This window comes from Sphaeramia orbicularis, chromosome 22, assembly GCF_902148855.1.
Source record: "Sphaeramia orbicularis chromosome 22, fSphaOr1.1, whole genome shotgun sequence".
Lineage (NCBI taxonomy): Eukaryota > Metazoa > Chordata > Actinopteri > Kurtiformes > Apogonidae > Sphaeramia > Sphaeramia orbicularis.
This window is the reverse complement of record NC_043978.1, coordinates 49081908-49093312: the sequence shown is the minus strand read 5'-3', so window position 1 is coordinate 49093312 and position 11405 is coordinate 49081908. Positions and strand designations below refer to the sequence as shown.

Sequence of the window (11405 nt, the reverse complement as noted above, 5' to 3'; positions counted from 1 at the left end):
GAACACACTAAATGGGTTGCACGAGCTATTTTGCCCATTTGAGAGGCGCAAACCTCTGTGCGCCCTGTTAGTAGCTTCAACATGTTTTTGCGTGTGCAGTCAAGTTTGCGGTGGGGGTGGGCACTGATCTGCCTTGGCGGAGGTCTGCGCTCTCTGAGTGCTTTTCTAGTTTACAGATATATTCATTATTATTATACACTACCAGTCAAAAGTTTGGACTCACCTTCGCATTTAAATGACATGAGATGGACCGCAGATGACCAACCAGTGCTCAGCGTCACTGGGAACTCCTTCAAGACTGTTGGAAACCATTTCAGGTGACTACCTCATGAAGCTCATTGAGAGAACGCCAAGAATGAGCAAAGCAGTAAGAAAAGCAAAATGTGTCCATTTTGAAGAATCTAAAATATAAAACATGTTTTGAGTTATGCCACACTTTTTTAAATACATAATTCCGTATGTGTTCATTCATAGTTTTGACGCCTTCAGTGAGAATCTAGAATGTAAATAGTCATGAAAATAAAGAACAAACAGGTGAGTCCAAACTTTTGACTGGTAGTGTATATTACCCCTCTATCTCATACTAAATAAAAAAATGATTGGGTTTCCTGGTGTGTTCACACATACCATGACATGTTTGTTCTTCTTCTTTGCTTGTTGTAATGTACGTCAACATCCATTTTTTAATTCACCTGACTCTAGGTGCAAAAAATGCTCTTTCCATTGCAGTTTTGTGTGATACACCATTTGCGCTACACCCGAAAAACCACCTCTTGCCAGCACAAAAACCTTTAATTGAAAAATGAGACTTTTGGCGAAATTGTCATTTTTCCATTAGGTAAATTTTTATGCGCAATTTGAGGGTCAATGGAAAAGCAATTACAGTCGCTCTTTGGAAAGATCCTTTACCTCAACGGTTCCCACTGGTATTCTCCGTCTGGGTACGCATCCGCAAGCACCTGGAAAACAGATGGAATGTACGCAGAGGACGGACAGAACACTCCATCCATATCCGTCCGTGTCTTTAACGCTACTTGCAGTCAGCGTTACTTTAGTCACCATTGTTTATTTGAAAAATCTCCACACTGCTGACATCACTCCTCCGCCGTGTACCTGCTGCACTGAACTGCGAATGTCATGCTGCCGTAAGTGGTATCGTTGTGGATGTATCAGAGTACTTTTACGAGTACAAGAGTAACTGGTGGTGTTGGACTCTGCGTTGTGTTTTTTAAGGACAAGACCTGCATGTACAACTTTGGAGGCAGTCTCCGTTTATTAACTTTTCGTTCCTGACAGAAGTTACATAAAACACAAAAACCTCCGGTCAGCGACCCCCCCTAAAACAAGCTCCTACACAAACCAAAATGATACAGAAATGTGTTTCAGCACATTATAAGCACCTCATACAGCTTGAACTAGCCAGTTCATATAAAAAAATTAAATTAGCAGAGGCTAAACCAAAAATTTTCATGAACTGCACGGCTGCTTACCTCTGCCACAGAAATCCGGAACAAAAGGGAAGAGGTAAAGGCGCGGAAACAGTGTCAAGCTGTAAATTGCTCGTTGGGGAACAGACTCAAATGAAAAGTTCCACATACTGACTTGGAGGCCCATAATATCAGGTATTAACCAAAAGAAATGAAAATAACATGAGCAGATTTTGTGTAATTATAACAATACACCATTTCCTCTACATACCCAGATTGCTGTGAAATAACACTGGGTTGCAAAAAATGTTTTTTGCAAGTTGTCTAGATTTTTTCAACTGAATTAGGACCATTTTGCACCGCTAAATCCAAAAATGACATCTGTTTTTCTCAATCAGGTCAGGTTTTTTTTGCTAATTTGATTTTGAAAAATTTGATCTTCTCACAAAATATAATAATTAATACCAAAATAAGATTTGTAAGCACACTTTATGAAACTTGTGACTTGATTCCCGTTAGGTACAATGGTGTATTCACCGCAGATGTAGCAGAATATGTCAGGCTTATTTTTGCAAGATCTTCTAGTTGAAGCCATTTCATTCACCTGTAATATTAAAAAAACCATTAATCATGAATTGGCAAAAGTAAAATCTTCAGAACTCGTTTATTGCAAGAAATATGAAAGAATTTTGTATCATATGATGTGAAAATGCCCATAAATGTAAGACAAAATACTAAAAAGCCAATATGTAGCATAGTTCAGAAAGTTGACCTGATTGAGCAAAATTAATGTGATTTTTGGATTCAGCACACCAAAATTATCCTAAATCAGCTCAAAAAACTTAATAAATTTGTTGTTGACCAGTGTAATTAACCCTGTTACACAAGTACACACGCTGAGTATCAAACCCTAACCCAGATACTGGTATCAGTATCGGTGCAACCCTAGTTATAATAATATAATAATAATAATTTTCCTCTGCTTAAAAGCATGCATTTGGATTTGTTCAAATAGAAAATACAAACACACTCATCTGTAACTGGTATTATTAAAAATGGTTCCATCCCATGTAGACCATTCTTCACAGGCATAACCTCCTGGGTCAGCTAAATGGAAAACATCCAAAGTCCATGTTACCCCAACACCTGTGCCACATTTTGCACAAAAAATACTCTAATATATGCGATACTATGATGAAACTCTGAAAAAATGAGCTCTGCATTTCATGTACATATCCATCACCCATTCAGTCTTGGCCAGAAAGTAATTTATCCCCTCATGTTTATTTTTTATTTTTTTCTTCCCTAATGTTCAACTGTTGCGTTCATAGGGCGCACAGAGGGGCTTTGTTCCAACACTGGCCCCTGTGCAAAATGCTGTGCTGGTTGCATTTAAACTCCATCATCACGTCCCTGAGCTGAGTGATGAAACGTGATTCCTGAGATGAGGTTTTTTATTTACAACAGCGAGGAATAATCTGCTTCTCTTGTTGTGTCATGCTAGGATGCAAATAATCTGTGTGTGTGTGTGTGTGTGTGTATGTGTGTTTCCTCCCTCAGAGCGTGGAGACTACAGATGTTCTCTCTCTCTCTCCCTCTCTCTCTCTCTCTCTCTCTCCCTCGCGCTCTCTCGTGAGGATAAGTGCTTTCAGTCCGTATAGGATCACACACACATACACACGCGCCTTCCTCTCCTGCAGCCTCTCGCGCGGCGGAACAGCCTGATGCCATGAGCGCGGACGCATCCTCCTCCATCCTGTGCTGAACCATGCGCTGCCGGCTGAGCCCTGCTGGAATGAACCGACTGAGAGGGGCTTTCAAGGGACACACCTGTGGATTTGCGCCGTCAAGATGCCTTATTTGACCAAACCTCTGATTTTACTCCTATGTCTGGTCGTTACCGGGGAATGCCGTAAGCACAGCCACCGGGTACGGAGATGGACCGGTACCGTGGAGACCCAAAAGCATGGCACGTAAGTGACACACAAAGGTGGAAGAATGACAATGAAATACGCATTGAATACTACAAAAGTACTTTTTTATTATTATTATTATTTTTATTATTATTATTATTGAATTATCCACACATGTGTCAACTGTGGAACCTGAAGGTGAATTAGAAGCAGAGTCAGTGCACATATTGTGATGTAAAAATCTAAAAATTAACAAAAAGTCAGTCAATAGAAGGCTTGTATTAATATAACTGATGCAAATACTTACACTTATATATAATAAAGTGCAGTGGCTTTATAGTAGAAGCTCATGTGAGGTGATCAAATACACTCAGATTGAATAGAAAAATGCAAAAAGCAAAAATTTATATCATTTTCTTCTTATACTGTCCTTCATCACTGAGGTGTGGTCAGAATCAGGACATCTGAAGAGCACAAAGCTGAAACATGTCACAGTTTCAACAACAACAACAACAAGAAAAAAAGAAACAAATACGAAAGAAATAAAACCTGGGTCATTTTGTGTCTGTATTTGACAAGACAGGAAACAAATGTAGAGAAATACAAAGGGACAGTAGTTAAGGTCACACCGACTTGGATGGAAACTGTGGAAATAGTGGGTTCTGTACAACAGGGGCCATCCCATTAATAATAATAATAATAATAATAATAATAATAATAATAATAATAATAATAATAATGGGGAAAAAAAGCTTAATTTAACAGGAAGCACTGGCCATGACATCAATAGTAAGAGACCTGGAATTTAGTGACTCCTTCCAAGTCTCTGACATTCACCCTCAGTGTAAATATAGTGGAATAAGACAGTGACTTACAATATAGTGTTTAGCTCAAGGACACTTAGAAGTGCTGTTTGTGAAGCCTAAACAAACATGCATCTAATTTTACCACATATTGACCTCTTGTGGCGATACAAATTATGACCGATATTAAGCAGCACAGACACAGTAATAGTCTGTTAGAGGCAGGACGATGAGTGGGTCAATAAGGCATGAGGCGTTCAAGACACTTTTTATTATTATTATCATTATTATTATTATTATTATTGTTATTATGATCATAATCTCCATTTATTGATCTTTATCCAATCCTGATCTTTCTAATCAGCATTTAATGGTACCGATGTAAATGTCTAAATCTTACCCTAAAAAAGATCAGTTGTGTCAAATATTTGGACGGTGCTGACAAATTTTATTCATGTGTGAAAACAGACAAAGCTGCGGTACCTCGTCAAACCATAAACTTATTCAAGTCATGACTGTGCTGTGCTTGAATTTGCAGGAGCAGAGTGTTAACCACTCTAAACCACTGACTGTGAGCTCCACAATTACACCTCTACAGTCCCCGAGCTGTCACTATCTTCTACTACTCACTGATCAAAATAACTGTCATGAAATGTGGAAATCTAAAAAAAAAAAGAAAAAGATACACAGGAGATTGAAGAAAGAAAGAAAGAAAGAAAGAAAGAAAGATATGCAAATGAAAAAGACTTCGGGCCAAATATACAAAAGGTTTTTCTCAGCTTCAGTGGTCATCAAACTGGTGCAGATGGGACAGAAATATTCACAAAACATATGTGATGGGTGGATTTCAACACATGCCACGCTATCAAGTAAATAGCATCACTGTGCGTGGAAGTAACTTAGGGAATATTCATGCATTCAAAACAAAATCGGCCCTTTTCTATGCAAATAAACCTTGTTGCGAAATTGTCCAGTTCACAAAGGACCAGTGCAAATTATCATATGCAGGTGCAGTTAACATCTGCACAGAGCCGGTGTTAACTGAACACAAAAGCTGCTACTTCCCCGCTCTGTCTTTCAAATCCTCAAGTTTGTGAGGCTTGAATGAAATTTTATTAAATTAGTTTTTACTAATATTTCATTTCTTGGAGTTACTTAAAAAATTTAAATGTCCTGATAGTGACGATGGAGATCATTGTGGCTGTTTTGAGTTTGGAGATGTACTCATGGTTTTAGCTGCTGTGTGACGCCGCTGCCAGCTGTGAGCACACAACAGAACATGATCACTGGGTTACAAAAAATGTTTTTTGCAAGTTGTCTAGGTTTTTTCAGCTGAATTAGGACCATTTTGCACCGCTAAATCCAAGAATGACATCTGTTTTTCTCAATCAGGTTAGGTTTTTTGCTAATTTGATTTTGAAAAATTTGATCTTCTCACAAAATATAATAATTAATGCCAAAATAAGATTGATAAGCACACTTTATCAAACTTGTGACTTGATTCCTGTTAGGTACCATGGTGTATTCACCGCAGATGTAGCAGAATACGTCAGGCTTATTTTTGCAAGATCTTCTAGTCGAAGCCATTTCATTCACCTGTAATATTAAAAAAACCACTAATCATAAATTGGCAAAAGTAAAATCTTCAGAACTTGTTTATTGCAAGAAATATGAAAGAATTTTGTGTCATATGATGTGAAAATGCCCATAAATGTAAGCACAAATGTTAAAAAGCCAATATGTAGCATAGTTCAGAAAGTTGACCTGATTGAGCAAAATTAATGTGATTTTTGGATTCAGCACACCAAAATGATCCTAAATCAGCTCAAAAAACTTAAACAACAAACTTGTTGTTGACCAGTGTTATTAGTGTTTCTGTGGAACTGGAGGTACAATGATCTTCACCTTAACCCCGAGCATTATTGTAAGACTCAGCTATTCATCAAACTGACCCACCTCAGTCACGCTGATAGAGACACTTCAGTAGGTAGCGTTATAGATGCACTAAAGACGGAAGATTAAAGCTGGTTTGTGATTGTGGACAGTATGTGTATCTATGGTGATAAAAGTCATGCTCTATGAGGTTTTTTTTCTCTCTGCTTCTCTCTCTTGCTATGTGCTTAACCCATCACCTCCTCAGACCCACCTATCGGTTTTCTTTCCACATTTGTGGCCAAGAGTTTCACAACTTTATACAAAAAAAAAAAAGAAAACTGTCCACCACGAAAGACATTTCATAAAAATTTTAAAAACTGCATCTGAAAAAACTGTTGCATCATGAATAAATGAATGAATGAGAATGAATGTTTTTATTATTGTGTCTTGCATAAAGAACATGCCCAGCCCTTACATGGGCTTATAATGTCCTATAATGAGTGTTGTTGCAACACTGGAATTTCCCCATTGTGGGACAAATAAAGGATTTCTTATAAGACACCAAAAATACACACCAAAAATCAAACGCCAGACAATAGGCACAATAGATATAAACAAAACAAAATACTGACCTATTTAAACAAACACATCTGCTGCTTTTTCCAGGCTTTACAAACAAATAATGCTAATTTACATACATTAGAACTAAACAACCATTTCATCTTGTCATCATCAGTGCTCCAGAACATATCAGGATTTCGGATACACATGTCATCAAACAAAGGGGCTCTCAGTTCATCATATAGACGACAATACAAAAGAAAATGTGATTCATTTTCCACTTCCCCCAAATCACACAGTCCACAAAGTCTGTTTTCTTCTGGGGTTTGGGTCAATCTCCCAGTTTCTAAGGCCAAGGGAAGGGTTCCTGTTCGCAACTGAGCAATTAGAGACCTTTGGTTCCTGGTCAAATTTGCTCTGACATAAAATTCTGTTTTCTATGTGTTTGATGATGTTTCCAATATAAACACTTATTTAATAAAAAACAAAAAAGCTTGTACTTTGCTGACATTTCCTGGGTCTGAGGAGGTTAAAGACCCAAACAGTCATTGGCAACCAAAAGCATCTACTGATCTAAACTGTTAAATAACTTCTGACCCACTAAACCTATTAATATATTGAAATAATCGGTGTAAAATGCAGTTTGTCATCTTTTCATGGTCATCAGATATGACCCATTTGGACGTTCAGAGGCTCCATTGTGATTGTGGTAACACTGTTAACTTCTACAGCATTGATTCACCAGTAAAAGCCATGGAGTTCAATCAATGACAGTGGATGGAGACATTTGTTTTTATGTTCCGTTATTGATATCTTTGTTTAAAAAGTCATTTTTTCATCAATTTTCTCTGTTTTTCCATTAAAAAAAAACCTAACTTTGGACTGAGCTTTTATGAACGACAACATCAGGGCTGTCAAACTCATTTTAGTTCAGAGGCAACATTCAGCCCAATATGATCTGAAATGTAAAATGTTTATGTCCACAAACAAAAGGGAAAAAAAGAAAAATAAGGATAATTTTGCCAATATTTTGCCTCTTTCTAAATGTAGATCCACTGTGATCTATAGTTACATGTGTAAATGATAAACTGAAGCATGACATAGTTAAAATTGCACTTATTTTTCTTAAGAAATTTCAGGTTGTTTATGTTATTCACATTTTTAAAGGATGCTTTCTAGATGTAAACATTTTCATAATGTAATTTCACTTTTTTTCACTCTAAACCACAGACAAAAGTGACATGACATGACATTATGCATAGGTTATTATGTTATTGTATTGATTTTAACATCACTGATTGTTAATATCTTCAGTGAAATTTTTGCACGTCACAAATTCATCCGATTGGGCCGGATTTGACTCTTTGGGGGGCTGGTTTTGGCCCCCGGGCCATATGTTTGACACCTGTGGTCTACATGATCAGTACATTGAATATAGGAAAATACATGATTTTCACTGAAAAAATGCAAAATAGGAAGGATAATACTGTAAACAAGAGTTCAGAGAACGCAAACCTCCACCAAGCACCCTGAATGGTGTGCATGTGTGGATCGACTATTTCTTTTTAAATTAAACAGTTTCCAGGTTGTTCCATACAGCAGAAAAAGTTGAAGCTTGGTACCAGTCATGTGTATGTCAAATTATATTAAATTTCAATCAATATTTGTTGAGTTAGAATGAAAAATGTGTGGTAAATGGGATTTTCAATGTTAAATGTAAATGTCCACAGAGTCCACATTCCACAGTGGATGTGAACAATTTTGTGCCAGATACAAGATATTGTTATAAGTTGCAGGTGGATCAAATTGGAGGCTAATCTGAGTCGTTTTGAATTTTTTTAGGAATTTTGGAAAATTGCTCAATGATGAGAGATAGGAAAATTGTAGATTTTGTGACCTTGCTGTGACCTTGAACTTTGGCCTACTTGGCCCAAAATTTAATGGGTTGGTCCCAGGGCCTAGGCCTATCTGTGGGGACAATTTGGTAAAGATGGTTGGAATAGTTTTCCTGTAAAGTTGCTAACAAACAAACAAACAAACAAACAAACAAACAAACAAACAAACACACACACACACACAAACAAACACACAAACAAATACACAAAAGCAAAGTGATCACAATACCTCCTGGCTGAGGTAAAAAAAAAAAAAATGATGGTAAGTGTGACCTAAGAAAGGTTACAGATGGATAAAAATGAATTTGGGAAGTATCAAGGTCTCTACACTGGCCCCCTGTCTCTGAGAGAACAGACTTTAAAATTCTCTTGCTAGCATATAAAGCACTGAATGGTTTAGGCCTAAAATACATCAGTGATCTTCTAGTCCAGTATGAACCATCCAGACCACTCAGGTGGTCTGGTGCAGGTCTGCTCTGTGTTCCCAAAGTCAGAACTAAACATGGAGAATCAGCGTTCAGTTTCTATGCTCCGTATATCTGGAATAAACTACCAGAAAATATCAGGTCTGCTGAGTGTGAGTTCTTTTAAGTCAAGGTTAAAGACTCACCTGTTCACTGCTGCCTTTGACTAAAAGGTTTTTGACTTTTTAAATGTTATATTCTCTTTGGAAACTCTGCACTGCAACTCTTACTTTAATATGTGTGTGTTTTTATTTTATTTATTTATTTTTTATTTATTTATTTTTTGGATTTTATGTGTTGTTTTCTTACTTGCTGTTTTTAATCACCTTTTACATGTTTCTTTTATGATGTTTTAAATGTGTTTCTTTTTATTTCAATGTCCTGTGTGAAGCACCTTGAATTGCCTTGTTGCTGAAATGTGCTATACAAATTAAACTCGCCTTGCCTTGCCTACCACAAAATAACACTGGGTCTTTATGGGTTAAAGGCTGAAACATTAGAAACAGTGTTTGAGGTGGGGTATTATTAGTGCAATGCCTTTTATGAAAACGTCCTTAAAATGGAGCAAACTGTGGCTGCAAATGCAACACAGTTCATGGTATTATTAGTGGGTGCAAAGCATTCTATGTGGATTTCACCCTAAGTAAGTAAACAAAGCCTACAACACCAACTCACTAAAATATAGTCTGCCAGTGTGAGATATTCTCAGCACTGTGAGCTACAGAGTAAGATTTTAGAAGTTGTATTTAGATTCCTCCCAAAAACAAGGAAAAAAAGTGTAGCACTTTAGATAAAAAACAAAACCAACTGTACACTTTTAATGGACACAGGGGGCACGAGGCCAGCACATGTACCTCTACTTTCAGGTTTCTGCTTGAAAAAGCATGTGTCTGGGTTTTTTCGGGGTCTCCCCATGTCAGACCAATTTGTTGGCAGAGGTGATGTGGCCCAGCATGCGGTCGAAGCAGCCACGACACCACCATTACCTTCTGACACACACTATACCACTGACAGTTATCGCAGCATGACACCCCACTCACCCACAGACACCAGCACCGTTTCAGGAGCTGCTCGTCTGAAGCTTCATGCCTGTTTGGTCTGAACAAAGAGCTGAGACAGATTTGTGCAACACGTGCATTTTCTTTTTCGTGAAATAAGTTCGTGCTGCTGACATTTAATGTGTAGACTGTTTGGAGTCTGTAATTCAGATATTAGAAGAAAAAGCCATTGACTGTGATCTCTTATGCAATGCAACACTTGAGGAGCGGGAGAAGAAAGGGGCTGTACATTAACGATCCGTTCATGCTGCTGTTTTTGTCAGTAGTCGCAGCAGACTGAATCTGTAATTTCTTATCTCTTCACAACACAACTGCCTTTTAGTCCTCTGACGGCAAATGTAATGTTCTTCCAGCTCCCTGGCAAAGAAACCTCCAGATGTGACCAAGTCTCGCAAAATGAAGACAGAGCATCTGCTCAAAGTAGATGATCATGACTTCACCATGAGGCCGGCGTTTGGAGGTATGTGCTTTTCGTGCTTTTTCTTATTGTTTTCCAGCCGCAACTTCACTGACTGGCTTCACCCAGGTTCCAGATTTTGGAACATTGGCAACTCTACTGAAATATCCAATATTTATACATTCATATGTTAAACCTGTGGCGAAATCCTGAATATGAGCCCAAAACAGCGGAATATTTATATTCTGACCATTCATATATTCACTGCATTCCATTAAAATAAAACCAGGAGTCAATTCCAAACCCTGTTTCCAATCAGAAAGGAGTCAACACAAACAAATAAAACCTGCTCCTCAATAACAGGCATGGTAAAAAACAAAAAGAAAACACTATGGATAAACTTGTGGTGCCTGTCATGTAATGCAAATTTAATTTAATACATTTAACAATATAGTCTGAATATTTGAAACACTTTATTGCTCTGTATTTATAATGAGAAGGGTCATTGTCCAAACTCAGTCACTGCAGGTGTGTGTTTTACTTTTTCAGCAAAACTCTAAGGGTTATATCTACTAAAGGTTTGCATACACAAAAAAATGTACAAACTGGTTTACTAACAGTGCGCACTAAGGGTTGTGTCTTTCAAATGTGCAAAATAATACGTCTGCATCCAGTTAGTATGTTTGCTGCAATGAATATGCAATATGGGGAGTTTACACGCAATTGTGCATGTGGTGGGAGGAGAAAATGTAAATATATTAATTTAGCACATGCAAAGTGATTTATCAAACCCAAAAGCAATTGTGATCATAGAAACTGTGTCTGTATTTAACACGTCTCAAAGGGAGGTGCAAACGGTTTGGATGCGTAATTGCGCACACATAGCTAACGGTTATTGTTGCAAGAAGGAGACATTGAATTGCATTTTTCACCCTCGTGTGAACGTTTTTGGAATGATGGAAGGAAAAATATTTGAGACCCCCCCCACACACTTTACAGGACTCTTGTAAAG

The 11405-nt window shown here is 37.6% G+C and overlaps 1 protein-coding gene across 1 annotated transcript in view; it reads left to right on the top strand.

The window, feature by feature from the left end:
* Positions 1-3087: 3087 nt before the first annotated feature.
* Positions 3088-11405, top strand: part of gabrr2a (gamma-aminobutyric acid type A receptor subunit rho2a) — a 205199-nt gene continuing 196881 nt past the window's right edge. The window contains exons 1-2 of the mRNA XM_030126620.1: positions 3088-3400; positions 10350-10456. Coding sequence (XP_029982480.1) covers positions 3279-3400; positions 10350-10456 — 229 coding nt within the window. The 5' untranslated portion in view covers positions 3088-3278. The remainder of the gene's footprint in view (positions 3401-10349; positions 10457-11405) is intronic.